The sequence below is a fragment of the Rousettus aegyptiacus genome, unplaced genomic scaffold (genome assembly GCF_014176215.1).
Source record: "Rousettus aegyptiacus isolate mRouAeg1 unplaced genomic scaffold, mRouAeg1.p scaffold_m13_p_2, whole genome shotgun sequence".
NCBI classification, from domain to species: Eukaryota; Metazoa; Chordata; class Mammalia; order Chiroptera; family Pteropodidae; genus Rousettus; species Rousettus aegyptiacus.
The window spans coordinates 138,585,145-138,611,858 of record NW_023416295.1 but is presented as its reverse complement, the minus strand read 5'-3'; the positions used below and the strand labels follow the sequence as shown (position 1 = coordinate 138,611,858).

General features: G+C 36.2%; 1 protein-coding gene across 8 annotated transcripts in view; it reads right to left on the bottom strand.

The window, feature by feature from the left end:
• LOC107514213 (maltase-glucoamylase, intestinal) overlaps nt 1-26,714 on the bottom strand; it is a 177,340-nt gene that overhangs the window by 41,297 nt on the left and 109,329 nt on the right. For all 8 annotated transcript variants that reach the window (XM_016151710.2, XM_036236620.1, XM_036236622.1 and 5 more), the window contains 6 exons: nt 24,871-25,390; nt 22,415-22,517; nt 22,027-22,175; nt 14,148-14,316; nt 13,731-13,827; nt 12,823-12,935 (listed from right to left, as the gene is read on the bottom strand). In XM_016151710.2, the coding sequence (XP_016007196.1) occupies nt 12,823-12,935; nt 13,731-13,827; nt 14,148-14,316; nt 22,027-22,175; nt 22,415-22,517; nt 24,871-25,390 (1,151 nt within the window). The remainder of the gene's footprint in view (nt 1-12,822; nt 12,936-13,730; nt 13,828-14,147; nt 14,317-22,026; nt 22,176-22,414; nt 22,518-24,870; nt 25,391-26,714) is intronic.

Here is a 26,714-nt window from a genome sequence, read left to right as displayed (position 1 = left end):
TTATTTACCTAAAGTCATTCAATTAGAAAGATACACAACACAGAGATTAAAGAAGTCAGTTCTAAGAAGCAGGAAGAATTAATTTGCTTTTTATAGATTAACAAATTTATTTTCAAATTGACACTTCACAATACAGCTGTTCACTGAGGTGGAAAAGTTTTTTTCTTCCTTTGATTGGATTTGATAACAATTCGAAAGGTCTGATTGCATTTTTCCCTTTGTATTTGGACTTCAAAATAGCCTAAACTCTACAGAAGGAAGCAGATTTAGTTACATCTCCATTGATCAACATTTCTACAATAGTTAAATAGACCAGACTTTGTCTAAGAATAAAGTATTTAAATAGGCAAAATTTTTGCATTTTTTAGCTTTCTTAAGGCTTGGCACAAGCCTTGGAGCAGTAAAGAATTTAGGTGCACTCCATGAAGTAGTGAAAGGACATTGCTTTGTGCCGATGACTTGCATTCTGACTCTAGCTCTCCACCCAAGGGACAGCTGTATGACTTTAAGAAAGACAGCCAATCTCTTCAGAGCCCCATTTTCTCATTCAATCAACAAAGAGTCTGGACAGGATTCTTACTCAATTCCATTTTCCTTTCTGGTTGGCTACAATAAAGTTCATACCAATTGTCCATAGATTTTGGAAACACAATGTCTTCTAATTCAAGCTTGAAAGCTGAGTAAATGCTTTTCACTTTTTTCACCAGATAAGGTTGGTGGTGGTTGCAGTGGGAGAGAGGGGGTGGGGACTGTATGTATGAATTCACCCTGAAGCTTCCTTTGAAATTCAAGGACTTCTAATGAGACACATACCTCATGACTCAAGATGTGATATTTGCCTAAATTTTTTTCTTAGTAACAAATGTAGGAGGATGCTATAAAAAGCTGAGTGGGAGAAACAGTCTTAAATTAGCTGTAGTAGTGGTTTTGGTTAGTCACAGGAAACCTAAATTACATAGAAGCTTGAAGCAACACTCTACACATTTGACAAAACTGGACAGAGCAGATACACAAGGCTGATTGGTTTCTACCATATAACGTAAACGATAGCTTCACAAGTTCTAAGTGTAGGAGCCATACTAAAAGAGGACCAGAATTTGGGTAGAGGGCAGAAAATTAATTTATAGTTTCCTTTGGGCCAGAAAAATGTCTTCAAGGGAAAAAAAATCATAGGCAAGTAAAAAATAAACAATTTCAGACTAAAATATGATATAATCAAAGAACTCAACTCTTACCAATATCAGAATTCTGTTGTTAAATATCTCAGCTCTGCAAGCTTATGAAATCAACTGGTCAATGAAAGAAGAAGTTGGTATTAAAAAGAATCAATTTCTTACAGATATTTTTGTTCAGCTTCAGCTGAGCTAACACAGTTCAGCCAGCTTAAATTGCAAGGGGAAATGCCTATATAAAGTAAGAGCTTACAGAACACAGGGTTAACAAATCTTTCAGCTGTCAAGTTTTAAGATGAAGGTATAAAAAATACTACTACTACTAATACTACCTCACATTCAATGGTATTTCAGGCTTTCCAGAGGGTTTTTTTATTTATTTTCTTATAAGATGCTCGCAGGAAGTCTATGATAGGCAGGCTTGGCATCATGGTCCCTTCTCTGCACATGGCAAATCTAAAGCCCACAAGGGTTAAGCAACCCTATCAGTGAGAGGCAGAACCAATGCCCTCTGAGTAACCCAAAAACGATTTGGTGAAACTAAGTCTTTTAAGATCTCTACCTGTACAGGTGCCTTGTTTTATTTTTTTTTTGTATGGACTGAATAATTACCTATATAATTTTCCAGGGTTCTGTCCTGTTGTTCAATTTTAAGACTGAATAGTGACTAACAGCACAAAGTATCTTTGGATATCTCCTCTCCCCTTTGGGTGGCATCGCTTTCTTTCCATCCATTCCTGAAAGACTCTATTGTGTATATTGTGTGATGCTACAAGGTTAAACCCAGGGATGATTTTGGCTCGGAGAAAAGAATAATAAAAATATGTCTTCCAATAGCTGAGCAAGGAGGCACCATAAATATCAAGTCCATAGTAACTGTCTCTAAAAATTCAAATGAGTTGCTGTTGCTGCTTTAGACCCTGAATTTTAAATAAGCCTTGTTTTCCCCTAACCATTCTTCCAGTTGTTCCTGCAGTGTGTGTGTGCGATTGATGACATGATCATTTTAAAGGGTTTGGTTGCATGGGGTAAACTCCAGTCTAGATAACAAAATTAAATTATTGACAAGGATCCCAGATTTGTGCGCTGCATATTCACTGAAGGAGGCGAAAAAGATAAAGGCTCTGGTGTTGCCCGACCCGTGTCACTGGCAGCTTATTTCCTAGGAAACTCCCAAACGAGAAAGGAAGCCGGTTATTAGAGATTGGCAAGGGCTGCTTGTTTAAATGAGAGTTTTCTAATCCTTTCCCCATCTCCCACTTCCAATTTCAAAAGCACTGGCAAGCATTGATTATAAAATGTCACTGGAACTTTGCTGCTAATCTATTCGTAATGTTTATTTGGGTCTCCTGCCTTAAAGCATTTCAAGACAAGTTCACTACTAACGTTTTAAAATAGCTTACTTAAAATCTACCTTGAAAGGTGAATGTAAAGAGCAGGCTAATTAAGTAGACCCGGTCTCAAACTAATCTCCAGCCAGGATTCAAGGGTAGAACTGACATTGAACAGCATAGAAGTTACACTGCACAGATAACAGACATATGACTTTTGCCATGATCTCATTTATCTGGGTAACCTGGCAACTCCTGGGATCTGATTGGCAGGACAACCCACTGCCATGCGCTAAGATCAGATGAGATCTCTAAGTACATTTGAACGATAACCTGGATAAAATGTGGTTCGATTTCCAACAGATGATGCAACTGTAGAGTTAGAAGTACTGCATGCAAAACCCTACCAACAGAGAAGGAAAACAATTCAGGGTCTATTTTTTCCTATTTCAATTGGGTCAATAAGAAAGAGTCGTACAAGCTTTTGTATCAAGATGTTGCATTGAACATCCACATTTCTCTTCCCTCTATACTCAAATTCCATTTAAGTTACAATAAAAATTTCAAGAAAAAATCTATTCACTAATGGTGCTCTGACATTAGGGTGACACATCAGCAAGCTCATGACTTAAAATATTTATGTAATACAGAAAGCAGATGGGGTTTTATTCACTAATAATCGGAGTTGAGGGAGGTAACACCCAGAAAGTATGAGAAAGAATGATTTCCTTTTGGCTGAGTTCTTAGCAATTCATTCTCAAGGGAGGCAGTTAGAGAACTGGAGAAGTGCAGTACAATAGAAATTAAAGTATCTGACTAGCTAGCTGCTCCTGCCCCAACTTCCTTTCATGGGTAGCAACAGAGTTTGTAAATAGACTTTCTCTCTGAGGAAGTGGAACTAGCCCCTAATTCCCCTGACCCCATCAAAAGAAAAACCCCCCTCAGGACTCCCCAACCATTGAGGGGCATGAATGGGTTATGGGTAGAGTAGCCATATGACTAACCATCCAATCCAGGTCACTAGAACAACAGGTGTAAACTGGGACCCTTGAGGACAAACCCATGTGTACAGACACTCTAGCTTTATGTGTCTTGAGATACTGATCCTCTCAGCTTTTAGGGAAGCTGAGTGGGGCCTCAGGCAGCCAGAGGCCCCAGGCCAGGTGAGTAGTCTCAATTTGTTTACTACAATGTGCCACCAAATACTGTCATTTTCTATGTGTGTTATGGCAAAATATAATTGTATATATGGAATACTGGATTGAGGCAGAAGTCACATACTCATAGCCTTGAAACATATTGCATTTGTCTATGAGAGTTTTAAAAAAGACTGGCTCAACATTTAGCAATCAGGAAGTTACATACAAAAAATCTGAATTTTGTGTTCTCCTGAAAAAAAAAAAGATATTTGTTCATACTATATCTACAGTACAATCTAGAAACAATCCAATGGGGCTGAATAGGGGCAAAATTCTCTCACCGGGAAGTTTTACTTATTTATCTTAACTGTACATCCCAGATATTCATTTAAATGTGTTTCTACTGTTGGTAGGCACCTCAGTGTGCCTGGTGGTGGGGAAGGTACAGCTGACCCCTGCTTTGCAACAATAGACACTAAAGTAAGGCTGACCTGCCTACCTGTCGACCAGCCCTAGCCACATTCCCAAAGCCCAGGTCTGATCATCTCATGGAGGAAAAGATGAGTCTGCCTCTATAATCCATTCATTCATGAGTAAGATTAGTGATGCAAAGGTCACTACTTTAGAAATCTCAAAAATGGGAAAGAGAAGATCTAAAATTACAAGATGAACAACAAATCAACTGAATTCTCTTCATAGCACTTACCACTCTCTAAAATTACCCATCTTATTTGTTTGTTTATTGATTATATCCTCACTATATAGTTATCTCTGCAAGAAGAATGATTTTAACTGTTGGTTATTCCTGTATACCTCGTACCTAAAATAGAGCCTAGTACAGAAGCAGCATTTTATAGAGATGTGTGGCAAAATGATTAATTTTGATTCTGTTACATGGAGGTTTATTATACCACCTGTATTTCAAGTCTAGTGTATTTCTGTTTATATTTCGAGTCTAGTAATTCAATTTATCAATTGGTGAACATTAACCGAAGAGAAATACCAGAAAGAAAAAAAGTAGAAGGATTTAATCAGACAAAAAAAAAAAAAATACACAGAAGTCTTGTGCAACAAGGAAAGTGGCTCTGCGCATGTCCTGCGCTTAGATGGGTCACATATTGGGTTCTGGGGCCAAAAACAAAGGACCTAGGTGGATACTTCAGTGAGAGCAACCAGGTGGACTGGCTTTTCCACTTCTCTGCCACATATCAACAAAAACACCACACATCAGCAACAGAGTCATTTGGCCCCAGGTAGGAATATAAGTAGGGCAAGCAAGTTAAGGTTCCAGGAGACTGGTGCCACTCATAAGGAATGAATCATGAAAATAACAAGCATAGTACCCCATTCAGGAACACGTTCTTCCCTGCCCACCCTGCCCTCTCATTCTTGGCAGGAGTGTTCTCTTCAGTTCACCACAGTCTCCGCATCCCACTCTATTTGTTTATTTTAGCAGCTCAGTCTTATAAGCCTTTGAGTTGTAATTCCTGCCTGAAAAGACCATTCTCTGTGTGGTCTTAAGGTTTGCGGAGAATTAAAAATGAGCTCTAACAAAAACATTACATGTTTTTCTATTGATCAAGCGACAGGCTGAACTGCAAAGAGCCCCATGGACTAGATTGGCCTTAACCTTAGGCTTTTCTAAACCAATAATTTGATTTTCTGGGTCCAAAAATAGCTGTGGGAACTATTTAGCAATAAATGGAAAGATTTATATAGGAGGATTCTTAGAGCTTCTGAAAAGATGGGTTGATCCATGTCCTGAAGGAGCATGTAAGGGAAAGCAGCAGATGCTATTAAACTGAAAGAACTCTAAGTTGCAGAAAATAGGAACAGGGTTATTTTAAAATCTTTTTACCTAAGTCCCCTGTGTTTCATGTAGTTTCTGAGCAAATGATTTATCAACTACAGTGCATTCTTTCAACAAATTATAAACGGTTGCTTGTGTAAGAGACAAGATCTTAAAGGTCTTATTTCAAACTCAAATAACAACAGAAGTTCAGGACTGACTGTATACAAGACAGATATTGAGAGTTCAGATTACAGCGCCCAAATATCCTATGATATAGAGACTGACCATTTGACAAACCTAAAGTAAATAAAATAAATTCAGTAATATTCTGAAATCGTGTCCAAATTAGTACACGACACTGGCAATCCACTAAATATCTGATTTTTAAGATATTATGTACACTTAAAGAGTATAAACCTAACCTAAAGATCCCGAAACTTAAGAAGAGGGAATACTTTCATTAAAATTGTTTAATGGCTTTCTCCACAAAGGTGAAAAGAATACTAATATAATTTGTGCATAACTATGCAAATTCTCAAATAAAGGTGAAAACAAAGTCACTGACAGTGCCATGCAAAATAAAATGTCATTATCCTTGAGGCCAATTTGGCTTGAAAGAAAACAATAACCTTTTGTCACTTAAAAGATTTTTAAAACACCTAGAATGTATTAATACCCCAGTTACCTGAAGATATTTTTTTTAAAAAAATTCATACTCCCAAGAGCTCTGCTTAACAAAAACTTCATGTGGTAACAATGCTCCTAAGATCATTAAAATTTAAAGCTTTAGCTTTGGAGAACAAATACTTAAAATCTTTCAAGGATATATCTGTATAAGTTATGCATATTGGAATGAAGTTTCCCTAAAGAAGATTCCTTTGGGAAGGATTAAAACAGTGAAGTTAAATGAACATGTTGAAAAATTCAGAAAATGCCAGTGGCCGTTTACTAACATCATTTTGTATGTAGAAAGTGTGACATAGTGATAAAAATAACCAAAATTGGAAGCCATGATTACGTGGCTCTCCTCCATTACATGTTCCTAGGCAACTTAATTCAACTTCTTCAAGCTTCAGTTTCCTCGATTTTAATATGGCGATACTAACGCCTGTCCTGATTATCTCTTGTGCTTATATGAAAAAAAAAAAATCAAAAACAGGTTAAACTGTCTGAAAAAAGAAAGTTGGATTATTTCCATAATTTTGATAACATACACTCATCATTTCAATCCATGCATTATTGACCTCTTGAAACCCAATATATTTGGTGTTTTAGAAAAATTCAAAAGCCTTTCTTTCCTTTCCCCCAAACTACACTAAGGACTCTCTCTGATCATGAGCCAATTACATAATAATACATTTATTGAGTACTGAGAATGTGCCAGGGTGAATGTATACTCACATGTCAGGAACTGTATTCTAGGTTCTTCATATACACTAGCTCATTTAATAGTTATAATAATTTCATAAAGTAGGTACTATGAGTAATCCATTTCGAAGGTGTGGAAACTAGGGCCTAAAGATTACAAAACTTGCCCAACATTTTACAAATAGTAGGGGACAGAAACAGGATTTGAACTCAGGGAGTTTTAGCTTCAGTTAGAGTTAGAGTCGGTGACCTGTATTAAACTGCTTCTCTCTTGCACAGTGCAGTGTCATTCAGGGAAGAAAATTATAAATACAGTGTCTTCTGCATTTCTGACAAATGTTAGCAACCTCAGAATAAGAATGAGATCATCACTTTTTGACCTACTACATACATAACTTTATCTAGACATGTAGATACCTTTAATCTTGAGAAAGAACTATGTAAGGGAAAGTTATAACTTGAATTTTAAAGATAAAGGAAGTTGAAGCTCGGAATAGGTACATTAACTGACCGTATGCACGTGAGTCATGCAGAAAAGCAAAGATTTAGCTGTGGAGATCTGTCCGAGCCTAACACTGACCTGCATAAAATCTGCATTCCGAGAAAAGGCCAGAAGCTCGTTGAGACCTCACTCAAAACTGAGGCATATGGGAAACTCAAGTCTTCTTGAACTACATACATACCAAATAATGAAGAGAATAAGGAATATAGAGGATTTAGAGTAAAAACTATAAATATATCAGAAAATCTAACTCCCTAATAGGTCTATGTCAAGAGTTGAATACTTTCCATGTAGCATTGGAGCCCATTTAAAGCAATGTTCAAAAGAGATTTGTGGAGCATAATCTTATTAAAACTCTAAGAATTCTACAATCTAAGCTTTCCCAGATCATAGCTATAAAAAGAAAAATTTCTCAAATCAAAAATACTAGAGAACTGAGTTTTCACACTGATGTACTGTCACGTGCTTTACTTTTGGCTTTCTAAAGTCTGCATGATATCCTTAATGACAACTTTTTTGGGTGATCATTGAGCAAAGTGGATCATTTCAAACAATTCCTTAAAAATTTTTCCCTTTGGGTCACAAAGCTCAGCTATTCTGTGACCCTTCAATTTTATACATAACTGTGAACTATAGCTTCCTATAATGCTAGGTAGTATGTAGAACCATATAATTGAAAATACAGATAATAGTATAAATCCTCCCTCAAAACTATCTGCTCTGTGCCTTTTCTCAATTCCTAGTTTAAGAGATATTGAAGGAAGAGGGAAGCACAGCAAGAAAGGAATGTAAATGGCAGAGAACTCACACCATATATATATTCTCGGAACATAGCTGAAAGGAACAGATAAACAGAGTCTTAAAGTGAGCAAGATAAAAATTATTAAAATTTCAAGTTTTACAAAGCACTGCACTAATTATCTAAGAAAAGGGGGATTTCATTCATGGATTTTGTTACCAGATAAATTTTGGATAAATCGTATATCCCTGTAAATTTGTTCTTAGGAAATTTTAATTTCTGGTCTTCTCACTGCTAGAAAATAGACTAACTACTAAGAAAAAGAATGAGTTTAGAGTTGCTAGCAAATTGGTTAAATACTGACTATTATTATGCCTCTCAAATTCACCCTCGGTATAAAAATTTCATGAAAAAAAGGCTGCCTGATGTGCTAAGGATTCAAGATCACATGATTTCTCTTCCTCTTTGGAGAAGTCAAAGAATTTCTTTCCACATTTACTACATTTCCTATGGAGGAAGTCAGCGATTTCATAGAGAGCTTCAGGCATGAAAGAGAACTCTTTGAGAATATTCTTCTTTGCAATTTTTAAACTTACTTTAAAAAAACAAAAATTTCGATGAATTTACTTTGACATTACAGCAAGGAAATGAACAGGTTACAGATGACATTAGGTCGACAATTATATTTCCAAAGTGGCTGACTAGATCTTATAGGGAAAAAGATTTCTTGTGGTCACAAGAAACAGAAACTGCCCCAAACATGAAGTGGAACTTAACCATCCCTTCTAATTAGTGCCCTGGGACTTCCTAGTATGGGAATACACAGGCAGCATCAGAGAACTTGCCTAAGATGACGGCACACAACACTGTCCAACAGAAACATAATGCACACCACGCTCGTAATTCTAAAATTTCTAGTACCACACTGAAAACAGTAAAAACAAACAAACAAACAAAAAACAAAAAAAACAAGTAGTATTAATGTTAGTAATAATATACTTTATTGAACTCAATATATCTGAAATATTATCATTTCAATATGTAAGCCATATAAAATAGGATTTTATTGTTATTAACATATAGTTATTAATATAACACCAATAATAGTGTTATTAATACAACATTAAATTAATATGTAACATATACTATTTATATTTAATTGTGATATTAATATTTATTTTTCTGTACTAAATCTTTGAGCATGTTTCAAGTTACTGGATACCTTTCAAGTACTCAGTGCCACATGGGGTTGGTGGCTACCACATAGGGCGGCATAAAAAAAAACACTGGCCCTCTGCACTGTGCATTGGAATTACCTGGAGAGATTTTAAAAATCCTGATGTCAGGCTGGTCCCTAGGTCAATTAAATGAGACTATCTAGGAGTCCCTCCCCTACTCCCTACTCACTCACATCCCGCCTCATGTCAGTCTTTTTCAAAATGAGTTGATTCCAATATACAGCAACACTGAAGAACCAGTGGCCTAGAAAATACCCACCACAGACTGGCAACACTTAGTGACCTCTTTTTCAGTCCCAGATTCTAGTTTGAATATCCTTTCATTTCCCTCCACCTCTGAAATACACACTTGAAAGGGAGAAAGAAAATGGGTGCAATTGACTTTTTCTAATCACTTTCTCACTTTTCCAGCAAAACCTGGAATCAGGTTCCCCCTGCAGTTGATTTTATTATCTCCACCACTTCATTGTATTTAAAACAAGTATTTACCAACAATAATGTTGGTAAAACATGGTGTTACCTTGAATCCACCGGTTTAATCCTGTTCTGGCACAAGTATGGGAAGTAAAACACTTGTATTATTAAAATTTTTATTATGGAAATTCTATACCTGTGAATACTGACAAACAGGTTTGTCTGGTAACACAGCATTTTCTCCCACAATACTTGTCAAGTGGACTTGTGCCACACCTTGACCCTGCTCCTCTCTTTCTAACTGATCGTCTGCCGCCTGCCTGGAGTCTCTCTCAGCTTTAGACACTCAGCCAAAAGCAGGTCTTTGAGCCAAAGCAGTATTCAGGCAGCAGAGCTCCAAATGCAGAGCTGGCTTCCAAGAATCTGAGTGGGTCTTGGAGGTCTTAGCTTCTCTATGCGTTTGGCTCCTGGCTCTGTTCTCAAAGAATTTAGGCAAGTAGGAGATTTATCGGATTGATTTAGAAATGCAGTCTTCATAAACTATATATTAAGCATGTTGAATTCTGCTACATGCTTGAAAGCCAAGGTTAGAAGCTATATCTACTAGTATTTTTAAGAGAGAGAGAGCATGTTTAAAGAACCCAGTGAGATAGGAAGGTTAAGTGATTCATGCCATGTCACAGAGCTAATTAGAGCATCTGAAAGGGGACTAAGAACCGGTTCTTCCAATGCCTGAACCCTGCGCTCTTGCCACCAACAAACTGCAGTGTCTTTGAGTCCGGTTCCTATGCTTTATACTCTAGATACGAATGAAAATCGAGAGGTTTTTTGTTTGTTTGTTTTTGTTTTTTGTTTTTTTGGGAGAGAGAAATTAGCAGTATCTGTCAAAATTTTAAATACTCTTGACTCATTCATTTCACTTATAGGAATATATTCTACAGAAGCATCCATGTGTCCACAGACATGTGAACAAGAATGTTGCTCCACTCTCTGGGAAACAATAAAATCAATTTAAATGTCAGTTGGTACAGCTTTTAAAAAGAGACAGATACGACATTAAAGACACAGTTCATAAAAGAAAAAATTGATAAGCTGAATTTCATTAAAATTAAAAACTTTTGCTTTGCAAAAGACAATGCCAAGAGAATTAGAAGATGAGCGAGATTTGCAAAACACACACTTGCTAAAGAACTGCTATCCAAAATAATAAAAGAGCTCTTAAAACAAATAGTAAGAAAATAAACAATTCACTTAAAAGATGGTCCAAGACCTTATCAGACACCTCCCCAGAGAAGAAATACAGATGGCAAATAAGCATCTGAAATATATTCCACATCATATGTCATCAGGGAAATGCAAATTAAAAAAACAATGAGATAGCACTACACACCTATTAGAATGGCCCAAATCTGGAACACTGACAACATCAAATGCTGAAGAGGATATGGAGCAAAAGGAACTCTCCTTTATTGCTGGTGAGAATGCAAAATGATAAGCTACTTTGGAAGACAGTTTAGTAGTTTCTTACTACCCTAAATACTCTTATCATACAACCCAGCAATCACATTCCTTGGTATTTACCCAAAGGAGTTGAAAACTTATGTCCACACAAAAACCTGCAGATGGATGTTTATTTGTAATTAAAAACAACCAATATGTCCTTCATGAGGCGAATGGATAAATAAAGTATGGTACATACAGACTGTGGAACGTTACTCAGTACTAAAAAACAGTTATCAAGTCATGAAAACGCATGGAGAAAACTTAAATGCATATTCCTAAGTGGAAGAAACCAATCTGAAAAGGCTACATACATATATATTATATAATTCAAAATATATGACATTCTGAAAAAGGCAAAACTATGAAGACATGGTTGCTGATGTGGGATGGAGGATGGAAGATGAATAGGCAGAGCACAGAGGGCTTCCAGGGCAGTGAAAATACTCTCTATGATATTATAAGGGATATATGTTAATACATATTTGTCTAAACCCATAGAACGTATAACACCTAGAATGAACCCTAAGGTAAACTATGGGCTTTGATGATAATGATATATCAATGTAGGTTCATCCTTGGAAACAAATGTGCTATTCTAGTGAGTGATGTTTATAATGGAGGAGGCTATGCATGTGGGAGGCTGAGGGTATGTGGTAAATCTCTGTGCCTTCCTTTCCACTTTTTTGTGAACCTAAAACTGCTCTAAGAAAATTAAGTCTTAAAAAATATTATGTAGATTTATATGTACTAGTACAGAAAGATCTCCAACAAAGAAGTAAATTAAAAGATCATGTCACAAAATATAGTTCTACTATGACCCTATTTATACAGAAGGGGAAAATATATGTGTGTGAATTCATGGTAAATTTCTGGAAGGATATTTGGGAAACTTTTGAAAGTGGTTGTTTCTGCTAAAAGCAGGAGGATTTGGGAATATACTTATACATCATTTTACACTGTTACCTTGAAAATAAAGTTCCACAGTGCATGTGTAATTAAAAATAAACTTATTTGGAAAAATATTCCTTGACTTCATTATAAACAATCCAGAATATTCACAAAGGGCATGCTTATTTAGAAATGTAGATATTCTTTTGAATAACATAAATGAAATTTTTAAAAATGTATAAGCATGCTAGAAATTTGTTATAAGTCATTTGTGTTATAACTAAAAAATAAAGGAAAACTAATTAAATAATGGTTAGTAGGTTAATTAATTGAAATTCCACAGTCTCTTTTTCTCAAGATTAATTTTGTTGAGATTTTCGCATTATAAAATAAATATGAAACAACCATGAATAATATAATTTCATAAGGCTTTGCATGTTTATGTTAGATAGAAGTAGGTTTATAAGTTACAGCCAAAATAATAAAGATAAATTGCTCAGAACCCAGTTCTATGGGCCCCACTGAACACTGTGACTGGGAGTTGAACAGCTTGGGAGAAACGTCAGAAGTTATGGAACTGAGACAAAATTGCAATCAAGTCAGAAGGCTTTTCCTAAATGTAGAAACGATTAGCCATAAGCCTAGAAGGCTAAAGGGCAGATATGCTAACTACCCCTCCCTTCCCTCAGAGCCAAGGCAATGAAAACCTGAGCTTGAGCTACAGTACCGTACTCACCTCTGTGTACTGCTGAATAACATTTTCAGGAGTGGGACCAAGGAACATGTAGAAATCAAGTATTCCTCCAATGGTCCTGAATGTTAAAGAAGGAAACGGGCTCAGAGTAACATCTGAAGAGAACAAAGCAAAAAGAAAATAAACACACGTAATGTAAGTAGCAGAGATCGTGATTTTAATATTTCCACCATTTAAGTGTTACTTAGGCTGATTATCTGATATTACACAATATTGATAGCTTCGATAGCATCTAAATGTCTTTCAGGATTTTCCAATTCTGTGTGTTCACAGGTTTCTTAGAGTTCATCAGGTCAGTTATACATTGCATTGCATTTACAGAGAGACAGAGAAAGTGACAGAAAGAGAGAGAGAGAGAGAGAGAGAGAGAGAGAGAGAGAGAAAGAGACAGAGAGAGAGAGACGGAGAGAGACAGAGAGTGAGAGAGACAGAGACAGAGAGACAGAGACAGAGACAGAGACAGAGACAGAGACAGAATTAAACCTCAAGCACACAATTAAAAAAAGCTGCTGGAGTGATGATGCGTTTCGAGTATTCCTGGACTAATGTAATGCAGGAAGGAAGCCTGGGTAATGTTTGCATTGCTGAGACGACATGGCAGACCCAGCAACACTGTGTTACCCTGGAATTTCTAACACTTTATTCCAGGGCTTCTGATTTCTCAAGTTGTGTATCTGTAGTACTATGTGCCTTAAAAGTGTTTTGGAGTCTATTAAGATGACTATATGTTTCACTAGAAAAATTTCCATTTTGAAACAAAATATTAAATTGTAGACAACCTCTCACTTTATTTTGTTCTAATTAAATATTTTTTAAAGGGAGAAAAGGCAAAAATTATCACTTAAATTGTACATTTGCTTCTTTATAATTTAACCAGACAATCACATTACCTTGGGCATTGGAATTCAAGAGGAGAACACCATGAGCATTAAAATCATTCTCTATGCACATATAAAAAGGATGAACTCCATAGAGATTGCTAAATGCCTGCAACAGCAAAAAGAAATATTGTAGTCCTAATGTTTTATTATGATTTTATTATCCTAGCTCAATGAGATCCAGTAGCAATTAATGACATGCAAAAAAAAATACGTGTAATATATATTATGAAGGTAAAAGGCAAATTGGTGAAAACCTGAGTGGATGTAAAATTTCAAACCTGCCTCTATAACTGATTGAGTATAAACTAAAATGATTTCTGAGAGTAAATTTATAGTACCTTATAGAAAATCACTTGCAATAGTCATGTCCTCTTTTTCTTTCAATAAGCAGATTTCTAGTATTAAGAATCTATGTTCACACATTACCGTTGGCGACTGGTCTCTGGAAAACATTCCGTATCTAACAAAATTCATGTCATGCTTAAAGGATGGATGTTCATGTTCCCCAAATCCATAGACCGAAGTGGATGGGACAGAGGTCATCATTTGAATATACTGGTTAGAAAATATCAGGCCTCCAAAAGTTGTTTCCCACCTGTGCCAGACAGAAAACAGAAAGTGACTGGGCAGCTTTTTATAAAGGACTCTTTTCTCCATTAAATTCTTGCCAAAAAAAAAAAAAAATCCTGTACAGTTAATTTAATAGGGGGGTGAGAAAATCAAAGCAGGGTATGAGAGGATCTGAAGGAATGGTAATCATATTTATTGAGTATTTGCTAAATACTGGACCCTAATCTGGGTATTCTATATATGATATTTCATTTAATCTACACAATAATCCTGTTGTAAAGCACTATTACTCCATTTTATAAACACAGAAATTGCGACTCCAAAAGAGCAGTTATATAACTTGCCTAAAATTACCCAAATAATAGTGCCAGGATTCAGTCAGTTTTGCTGCTCAAATTTTTGTGCAGCATTTATCTGCTGAGATGGAAGTAGGTCTTTCTTGAAATAAGAGTAGTCTGTGTTCAAATAAAACTTTGGAAATGTTGGGTTACCCAAACTGAGCTAGATTTCTTTTCTGCAAGGACTTTTTTGTTCAGAGTTTTTAATAAGGAAAAATGAATAGTGAATCTCTGGGAACTGACTATTGCATTGACATTTTCCAAAGGTAATTGAAAAACTCCTTTGTCTTAGAACACCTGTTTAAACTATGAAAGCCAGGGTCAGATCATCTAAGGGAAAGGAGAGTGTGGCGGAGGCAGTGACGATTCAGCAGTCACAGGTGGGAGGACCCCCATGCTGCTTCCAGGCCCAAAACCTTATCTCATCCTCTACCGCTCTCCAGTTCCCAGCCCTATTCCACAGGAGAGGCAGCTGCTCAGAGGTTCCTTGCAGAGGAGAGTTTCTCACACACTGGAGGAGACTGCTGCCAAGTATCCACGCTTACTATGTTTGCTGAAAACTGTTGCTTTTTAATGTTTCTCTCTCCACCCCTCCCTCTCCTCAACCCTTCTCATTCAAGGACCATTTCCTGAGTGTCTGGCACTGGACACCGGAGAAATACACAGAGGTATAATAGGCAGAAACAAATAGGTAATTACAACAGAATGGGATCTGTGGAGGCAAGCAAGTACATGTTGATATAGGAGCAGCAGGACATATCACAGACTGAGAAGGTGAAAGTTCAGGGGAAACTATTATGAGCAGGTAAAGTACTATGTAAGAAGAGTAACAGTATGTATCGACTCTGTTTTCCAAAGGAAAAAGCTTTTATTATCTTTTTTTCTTATGTTCTTAGTTTTTCAGATGCCCATAAACAAGAAAATGCATTTAATTTTTCAAGTCATCAAAAAAGGCTCAGAACAAAATTTCTTTTTTCTCTCATAAGTATCAAAGCCTCAACATACAATTTCCCGAAAGTTTATTAAAAGTTTTACCTAGCCACAAAGACTTGAAATAAAGGCCAAAATGCTATGATAGTGTTTTTCGATTAATTGATATCAATAGTAATCATTTGCTGCAAAGATTGTATAAAAATATGAATAAGAAAGAAAAATGTGCTTATTTTGACTATTAAGCATGTGCCTCAAAGATTGTATCACAATATTAGTAGTATTGTATTAATGTAACAACAATGTAATAATATTGTATAACAGTATTAATAGTACATAAAAATTTGCCTAGAGCTTGAGCTCCAAAGAAATCATTCAGAAAGTGTATACAAAAGGATCGTACTCAAAATACTGAAAATTAGCTCGGCACATGCTGATCAATCAGAGCTCATGTGAGCCACAGGCTGAAGCAGGGACATGAAGACCTGAGGTGACAGATATTAGCCATTTACAAGAACTTAGGAGACCCGAGGGGTCTTGGTGGAGGGGTCAAGGAGGGCAGCAGAACAGAAGGAAAAACACAGGACTAGCTCAGGGAATAGCTATCAACTATCGTGGAAGTATTTCAATATTTTCACAGCAGCTATAACGATAATGGAGCTATCTCTAAGGAACAGGAGCCACTCCTTAGCGGTAAGGAATTATTTTCTAGCTCAATTTGCCATAAACCTTAAAGGTAACTTTACCTCTCAGAAAATATCATTTAAGAAAAAATCCTTTGGTTTTGATTTTTCTATGAAAAGAATGGTATCAATTAGGCTTTAGCAGCATACTATCAACAATTCTTTAAAAGGCTTTATAGAAGAACCTATTTTTCTAGGACTTATCTATGTGTCATTTATTTATATAAACAGAACTAAGGACAACCTGCTGCTGGTCTCATTAGTTCTAACCACAAACCTGAGATGCAGCCTCCTACATGTATTCTATGAAGTACACACTTATACCCTTTTCCTTACCAAAAAGAGGGCCTCTAATCACTCCCCATCGAATTCACATGTCAGTTGTTTTGAAACAGCTGGGTTGCTGGAAGTTTGTGGCATACTGTGTGTTGTTATCGCCAGTTCACTAGGGCTGGAATAATTGACTGAAGAGTCATAAACTGTCAGTCCTCTCTTTTCCGCTTGTTATAACTCGTAACTCCCAATATTCTCAAAGAGTTAGTACCAGAGGAGCTGCAGCCTCTTAGGTTTTCATAACCGTATTAACAAATGTTCTTTCCTATTTCCCATTCCCCTTCATGCACTCTGATTACATGTATTTAATTATATATAATATATATTTGTATTTATAAAATAAGGCCAAAGAAGAAAAAAAAACTTCCTGAATAAAGGAGACAATTTCATTGTTTTTTTAGAAATTACCTACATTAAACATTACCTATATTAAAATTAGGTCTAGTAGACTCTGATAAGTAAAAATAAAAGACATAGTATTATGTCAACAATGTTGATTGAGTTTTAAAATGATATTCAAGTACAGCATTCTCATGGATCAAATGAAACTAAAGTAAGTTGAGTGTGTTTAAAATAATAATCAGATAAAAATAAATGAAAAAATATAACATTATTACTTTCCCCTTAAATATTTTATAAATAAAAGAAAACTAAATAAATCACATAAAAATCAAAGTTCATTACAAGTGAAATAGAACCACTTCAGTATTTTACTTATTTTTTCCAAAGAGATATCTCCCTATAATGCATTTATCTTAAGAAATTCCTTGTATTTATTAATTTGTCATATGCAATCTCTCTTTTCAACTAACCAGAGCAACGTGTGAGGGGGAGAAGTTGGCCTAGGCAAGAGATATGTTTTGAATATATGAATAAATGATGGAATTCTTATTACATGTATTACAATTAGTATTATTAATTCCAGAATGCCTCCAATCACATTATTCATAATACTCAATGAGCAAAGCTTTAATACTGACATATTCCCATTTATTACAAATTGATATCTGATATGGGTATATTCAAACCTATTTATTAGAAAAGCTATTGGCGTGAGATAAACTTTTAGAAGCCATCTTTTCCAATTCAAAGTAGAAGGATCTCCCTAGAACTTCAAGAGAATTATTGATAGCACTGCCACATCCTCACCTCACCCCCAAAACCATCTCTTTAATATATTTAAAGGAATAATCTCCTAACTCAGGATTTATACTATAAAATAGGAATAAACTTTTTCACTAAGAAACCATTAAAATTGCCAGGTAGCTCTTAAAAATGAATGTCATCTATAGAAGGTATCAAATAAACATCTCAAAGAAGAAAAGAAGAAAGAAGAACTTCTTGAACACTATGCCCTGAAGGGATGATTAAAATAGAATGTTTCGACCAGAGTTGGATTAGTTCCTACAAAGAATGCAAGGCCAGTATTTGAAGAGTCAGTCATGATTGAAGAAAACAGGACCACAGGGCATGCAGGACCCAGTCAGTCATGATTGAAGAAAACAGGACCACAGGGCATGCAGGACCCTTGACAGCCTCCACTTCCTTATTTCTCTAGGGATGGGGTTCAACGCCCACTACCCAAAATACAGCACTTTGGTATACTTAATATCTTAAGCTGAAAGAGTTTGAAAAAAATGGCAGAAGTAGAAAGGTCACTCTCACCTCCTCCTCTTCATCTTTCTTCCCTAAACAGGGTCATAAATCTCCCTTCACTAAAAAGAAGACATTCTTACAACCTGAGACAGGGAAGGAATGTGGGGCTGAGACATCTACATAAACAAACCTTGTTAAACTGACCCTTATCTTCCTAGCTACTTCTTCACCATTTACTACCCCTAGTCCCAACAACCCCTCTGCCAAATCTTCACAAATTTATTATGTTTGTCTAACAGATATAAAAGCTTCCTGCTCTGGTCACTTCTTCTTGTCTTCCTTCTCTTCTGAAAGCTTCCATATACATACACAAATTCAATGACATTTGTATGCTTTACTCCTGTTAATCTTTAGCAGCTTAATTTTCAGACCTAGCCTGGAACCCTAAGAGGGTCACAGACAACTTTTCCTCCCCTACACTACCATATGAACTGTGTACTGATATGGAGTATAAAACCATTTCACAATTCCTCTTTGCACTCCCTGTCATACCCGTCTTTTTATAGCCAGAAGATATCCAGTCTATTTTACTCTTTTGTGCCGTCTTTATGTAGTTCCCTTAAAAAAAAAAAAAAAAAAAAAAAAAAAAAAAGGGCTTCACTGTGACCAGCTCCTCCCTGAAGTCTTATCTCATTCTTTCCGTTAGAATTTAAATCTCCTTTTACATTCTTCTAAGTTCATTTTACATTTCTTTCATTATCCCAGGTGTCCTAGTTAGCCCTTTTGACAGTAGGTAGCATATCCTTTATTCCTCCTAATTCCCAAAAACAAACACCTAGTGAATGTTGAGAAAATATTATTTTCTCCATATACTTGAAGGAAACACAAGGTACAACAAAATATATTGAGTATCTATTATGAGAAAGGTTTTATAGAGTAACAGGAAGCTCAATCCCCCCTCCCCCCGCCCCCCGCCACTATCCTGTGGATGTATGCTAACCCTTGGATCCCTGGAGAAAGGCCTCCCTACAAAGCCACCTAATGGTAGTGGGGTGAGGAGATAGAGGATATATTTGCCACAAGCATGAACTGTAGCATACACAAGGGCACTGAGCATCAGGGCAGCTGGGCCCCCTAGGCTCCCATTTGGCCAGAGGGTCTATCAAAGCAACATTCATATCCATTGCCTTGATACTCAGACCTCAGGCAGCTGAATCATTTTCTTAAAAGGTGAACTGAAAAGCAAAATAGGCTGGGCCCTGATTGCCCTTTTTAGCCCTCAGTCTAAATGTACAGGACCACCCCACCCCCCTTGCTCCCATCTGTCCCGATGTGTGTGGCTAAGCAATTTCAAAAGAATTTGGTTTTGAACCTAGAGCAGCCACAAAGTGAGCTGTTCCAAGCCCTCGTATGCCAATTCAGCCTTCTTCTCTTCTGCCAATGATGAACACACTGCTGGTGCTCCTCAGATTAACTCCTCTGATGATTCACCGGACGCCAGCCTTTCTCTACATTTTCTAACACCATTTTTTGTATCGAAATATAAGCATACTGATATTTTTCTTATCTTGGGTGGGAGGTGGGGGAACAGATATTCTCTCTCCTGACTTTATTTCACTCCATTTCTCTCTTTCTTAAAATTAAATTTTCTGAAAGAGTAGTTTAGCTTCAGTCTTTCCAATTTCTCTCACTACTCTCACTTGAACATACTCATCTCAGGCCTTAACCTCCACAAAGCTCTACCGGAGCTGCTCTTGTCAGGAGGAACAATGAGCTCCAGAGATCTGCTGCACAGCACTGTACCTATAGTCAACAATAATGTACTGTACATTTAAAAATCTGCTATGAGGGTAGGTCTCATGTTAAGTGTTCTCATCACAATAATAAAAAAAAAAATTTAAAGATGGGCAATAAACTATGCTGCGATAACCCATGTTCAATACTCCGTCTTCATCTGAATTAATCTATCTGCAGCATCTGATGGAATTGTTCACATCGTCTTGAGACAATTTTAGCATTCTCTTCACTTCAGGTGAAGAAACTCCATATATTTCTAATGTCGGTCTAATTGTGTACTGCTGTTTCTCAGCATATCTAAAATGTACTTACAGGATAATGGACAAGCATTCACTGATATTTACTTATTGAACATTTACTACATGCTCGAATATGTGAAAATGCTAAAATGAACCAGACATTGATTCTGCCATTAAAATCCAAAAGAGATAAAACAGTAAGGTGAAATGAATACAGTGTAAAATACAGTATAGGATTTTAAAGATAAGTACTGATTTGGTTCTACCTAAATTAAAAAGAGAGATTACTTCCATGTATGGCAATTGGGCACACTTTAACGAGAAAGTAGATTACACATGAGAAGCAGCATTTTGACAAGCAGAGGCAGGAGAGAAAGGCACTCAAGAAAGAACGAATAGTTTGAATCAGTGTGGAAAGAAAGAAAAGTTTAGGGTAGGTCCCAGAAATAGCAAGCCTGTAGCTCAGTTTGGCTGGAAGTAGGGTACATAAAGGACACTGGGAAATTTGAGTGAGGTGTGGAAGTGTTAAATAAGTTTTGAACATTGTAAAGCTGATGGACTAGCAGAACAGTAAGGTTCCCATTGTCCAACAGGAAGCTCACAATATAGGGTTTGAGCAAGTTAAAGCTTGAAATGGAGACTTAGATGTCTGCAGAATACAAGTGGCCAGAAAAGACATGGTATTATTTAGGGAGAAAGTATGGGCCAGAGAGATAAGGAATACAGGTGAAATTGTTGAAGATTATTTTGTATGTGGCTTTCTCAATACATTTAAGTTTGGAACTTTCAGTATATTTGAGTTCACAATTAACCAGTAAGTCGGCAAATATTTACTGAGCACCAATTAATCTATGCGTTGGGGATGCCGAAGTGAAAGAAACAGATGGAGTTCCTGCCCTCAAGGATCCTTAGTTTTAGCAGAAGATAAAAAGCACATAGAACAAACTAACACATTCATAAGCAATGTTAAGTATTGATAAGAAGATAAAATGGATACCTATGATGAAAGGCGAAGGGGAATGATAGTTTGCTTTTTAACTATCTCATAAAATAACAACTTCTATTTATAGAGAACACAGCCTTGCCTTCAAGACTTAGTAAAACCCTTAGTACAGAAAAAGAATCTCAAGACTTAGGACAACCACCATAGTGTGGCCTCATGAACTAACAATGGCTAAGTGGGCTGCATAAACATTAAAGCTGTGGCACTATTCAAACTGATCATCTGAGTTACTGAACCAAAGGTAGTTTCACGTTTTATGTGAATCACAATGTAATTCACATTAATCCAAGGCCATGTGTTAGAAGGAACCGAATGGTCAGGATGACACAGATATACTTAGAAACCCATTGCAAAATTTGGTGCTGTATTTTTTTTGCATAATAATGACAACAAGGCCTGAATTAATTAAAAATAATCAACATTACTTTGGATTATAAAGTATGCATTTTGATTACCATAATGCTCAAAAATAACTTCACTGATTAATAGTAAAAACAGGGAAAATAATAACAGCAGATATTAACTAACATGTGCCATGCACCAGTTCAACTAAATTTATGTTTTGAAAGGAAACACAGAATTTTAAACTATCAATAACTTATAATTCACTTATTCATAATTCAGTTCTCCTGAATACACAATTTAACAGGAGGCTAAATGAAATACTTTTCCTACCCTACTCTAAAATAGAGATTTAAATTAAACTCCGTATTTCTAATATTCTAAATTGCTAATCCCACATCCTCCATAATCTCTCCAGGCATGTGTTGTTTCTAAGGACAAAACTAAGAGCATATTAATGTGAACAGTACTTACAATACGGTTCTTGTCTGCTTTCTCATTACTTTGAATTGAAGGACTGTATTATCTACAAATTCAACATCATAGTTGGGGTCAAGAGACAAATTTGAGGAAGATTCAATATCAAGTGGAACTTCAAATCGTTTATTATTAGGATCATAAACCTAAGCCGGGTTAGAAAGAATAAAGAGTGTATTAATTTTTGTAAATGATCTAATTTCAGTGTTACCAATAAGTGAAATGTGAAATTATAGATACTTCCAGAACAAGATATTATGAGGTATTTAATCACATTATTATTTAATCATATTATTTCAGTATCATAAATAATATTATGATATTTAAAACCTTCCATTAATAAGCTTTGTCTTCATTAAAAATACACACCATTAGCTATACTTACCTTAAATCGGAGCCGATCTTCAGTATGAAATTCTACATCCATTACAACTGGGGAAATGTCATTTCCAAACAGGGAAATACTGTCACGCTTGATTAACGTTAACCTACAAGACACACCAATGTTATGAGCCTAAATGAAGCATATTTATTTCTACAAATGAGTGGAATTCCTAAGGTAAAAGGAATGTTGAAAAACAGGGAGATAAAAAACCTACACTAACAAGGAAAAGAAAATTAAGATAAAAAATGTTTTACTAAGAGCAGAAACATTGAGAAGTAGACCTGAAACCCTGGAATAGTAATAAGGAAAATCAACTAATTTCTTTCCCAGTACAGCTGTAAGAACAGGAAAAACTACAACAAAATTAATAATAACAGTAATAATAATAATAATAATAATAATAATAATAATATTATAATGTAATAGAATGACATAATAAATTCAACGTTTTTCTCCAGTCATGTTCAATCAGGATGGCTGTCCATGACTTCTAAAAACCAGTTTAGTAGAAATTAATGGGCAGTCATGTACCCAAAGCTATGGGCACAGCTCCTACTCTCCCACTTCCGTCCTTCCTCCTCATTCTGCACTAATGTGTGTGAAACTACTGCACACATCCCAGTTACGAGAATCTCTAATTCAATACCACCATCACCACTATCACCCACTCCAACCAAGCCTTCCAATGTTGGTTCAGAGAGAGAGGCCCGTTTCCTCAGATATAATCTTGGTTAGGTCCACCAATTTTGGTCTAGCACAGAAAAGCACCACTTACTGACATTGTTTTGCTATGAAGCAGTCTTTCCTGATCTACAAAGAATCCATTAATAATTGAGGAGTTGTATAAATTCAGCAAGCAAAATGATCTCGTGGTCAGACTGAGACATAATGAGATCTCCCAGGCCCAGAGTTAAGTGTAGGGCTAGGTACACATCACAAACAAGCCAAAGGCAGACCAGACAATGAAGACACTGACGTCTGGAGTCTTCAGGAATTGCCCAGAGTGCTTCTGCTTCTCTTACAGTTCCCCATTGTGTATAATCTCTGTTCTCAGTCAGAACTTCATATAGTTATAATTTAATTTATCTGATTTTTATTTATTTTATTCAATTATATGTTTCACTGCTCTTACTCATCCTGAGTTCTTTTTTATTTAAATTTCAGATTTTAATCTGTATTCAAAACATTTCCCATGATGGTCACTGCTAAAATCTGTAAAAACTCAAGCCAAGGGCAAATTTAGAATAAGAGAAAACAGCATATAATGTAAGTTAGCTCAATCGAGTTCTAATTTTGAGCCTGTAAAATAGGCTGGTGTCTTCAGTGCAGAGCACTTTCAAGGTCCAAAACCAATAATAACAAAATGTAATATTTTTTCCTCTTTTTTTCAGTTTGGAATTCATTATATTTCCCAGACTACCCTGTCCCATCCTGACATAAATCAGTTCTCAGCCCAGACTTCACCTTTCGGCTTCTAGCTAGTGTCTCGACAGTCATTTCTTGTCTTCGTCATTAAAGAGGATGATCCTCCAAATCCCTACTCCTAAGCATCATCATTAAATTTTGTATCACTGCCTGGTAAGAAATGTAATTGGGAAACACATTTTGACACAGTTTTCAAGCCCTGGTCTTGAAATGTAAAAGGGAAATAGCTCTTAAATCCTAAATAGAAATTGAGGCAAAGTCAACTTTCGGAACACTGTGCTGAGCTCCAATTAAGTAAATGCTGTAATTTTACACATTCTATCCATTTCCCAGAAAAGTATTGACATAGGAATAAATTTTTTTAAGTGAGCCTTGGCCCATTAAATCTGGCTTTTCTCTTGAGAATCTTGACTAAAGGAAAATGACTATTCCTTTTTCCTTATAAAAGTTAAACATATCATTTGTGACTGAGTTATTTTTGTACTTGTTAGAGTAAGTACTGTGATGATATTAAAGTATAATTTCTGATGTTCTGAAATAGTTGTTCAAGGCAATTTTTCATTCTAAGTTTCTGTATCATTCACTGAAAATTAAGTGCTATGTCACGCTTCATAAATATACAATAAAAAGGAGGAAAAGCTTCTTTCTAAAAGATTTACACAATAGCATAAAGACAACAGTGTTACCTTAGCCCAATTTGCAGTGAATCATTTCAGCACACAAAATAATGAGTTTCTGGCTATTTGGCAGGGCCCACACAACTGATTGAGAAACAAGAAAGAGAGGTGTAACCTACTCTTCAGCAGGGGAGTTGTGACAGTGATTTAGAAGTAAAAGTGATTAGGAAGCAAAAAAGCCATATATTTTTGGCTTTTTGACTCACCATGAAGGCTCAGAGTCTTCAGGATATAGCAAATATAAATAGAATGTAATCTCTGAGATGATATGTGTACCAAACAAACCCATGAGGCTGGATCAGAAATTTTAGATATTAGAAGTTGTAATGGAACAGTTCAAGACAATATATATACCTCCATCCTAGAGCTGTTTTTTGAGGTGCATCTTTCATCACGTAGCCATATGGACCATCAGCTGGGTAGAAGCACCAGGGAACATTGGCAATGGTTGTAGGACACCAGAAACAACCTTTGGTTTCACAGCCTTCTTGAGAAGCTCCTGGATGAGGATGGCAGTCAATGCGTTTCTGAATGGGATATCTTGTGGAACAAGTAGCCTCTTCTCTGGAGTTGTAGAAGCAAAACGGAGCAGTGGTGTTATCAGAGGCACACCACTGACATCCGCGGCTTACACAGGCTTCTTCATTTGCCCCAGGGTCTGGATGACAGTCAATTCGTTCGGAGTCAGGTACTACAGAGCACAAATCGACCTTTTCAAAACACCAAGGGATCTCTAGGGTTTTCAATGGAGACCAGCAGCAGTTCCTGGCCAGACAACTGGCTTCGAAAGCTCCAGGATCAGGGTGACAGTCTTTACGAAGTTGGGGGGCTATAGATGCTAAGCAGGAACTTGAACTAACAGGCTGAACTAGAACTGAACCAAGAAGGAAAACAGGGCAAAGTAAATGCACAGATAGCTAGAAAACATAATGATCATTAACACACTTTGACAGACTTTAAAAAAAAAAAACAGTCTCAAAGAGCTAATATTATGAGTGGAATAGTTGGCGGATGTTAAACTATACTATAAATTTGTCAGTCTTGGTAAAACAAAGCAAAGCAAAAAACCTGTCCCATCTCCTAGTTGGTCTTTCTCTTCCCTGCCTCCTTCTATTTTTCTCAGCATTATCGTCTTTCCTAAAGAATCCTGCCTTCTCAAGACGTGCCCCAAATAGGACAACTTCAGTTTTGTCATTTTTGCCTCCAGCGATGTTTCAGGCTTAATTTGCTCTAAGACCCACTTATTTGTCTTTCAGGTGGTTTAGGGTATTCACTGAGCTCCCTCCAACACCATGTTTCAAATGAATCAATTTTTTTCCTATCTGATATTAGACCCTCAAAAATGCCATAATACTGGTGTATTTTTTCCATTCTCTTTCTTTTGTGGCTTTCTATTTTTAAATAGACCTAGAGGTTATTATGCTGAATGAAATAAGTCATACAGAGAAAGATAAATACCATGTGATTTCACTTATTTGTGGAATCTAAGGATCAAAAAGAACAAACTAATCAAAAACAGACTCACAAATACAGTGGATAATTTGGTGACGGACAGAGGGGAGGGGGTTCGAGGGGCTGGGAGAATGTGGTGAAGGGTTAAAATACTAATTAGTAGTCGATAGTTGGTCACAGGGAGGGGGAGCACAGCAGAGGGAATGCAGTTAGCATTAATATGATGGCTAGGTGGAGGAAGGGAGGGAGCAATTGGGGGGATCGTTTATGAACTATATAGATGTGTAACCAATGTTCTGTATACTGAAAACTAATTTAAATAAATAATTTAAATAGTTTAAAAAGTCCTAGGTTTGTGTTGCAGATGGTGATACTTTCGTCATTTTTGGTATTTGGCAGAGTTTTATTATACTAATACAATCAATTTCACAAATTACTGATCTTTGTTTCCCATAAATTGGATAAAATATGAGTACAGATACAATTCACCTGTTAACTCCAAAATCAAACTGAACTTAGTCATGGTTTAATAAATTATTTAATAACAGTCAAAACAACATTCTGATCTTTTTTATTTTATCATAAATAATTTTTAAACTATGTTTTTGCAGTTAAGGTCCATAGAACACCTGCCTCAGAATTGCCTATCACATTGGTAAACATACTTTTTGGGAAATGAGCACTCTCATGTGTACATGCCTGGTGGGGATACAAAACTGTACAGTGACTACTGAAGGGAATTTGAC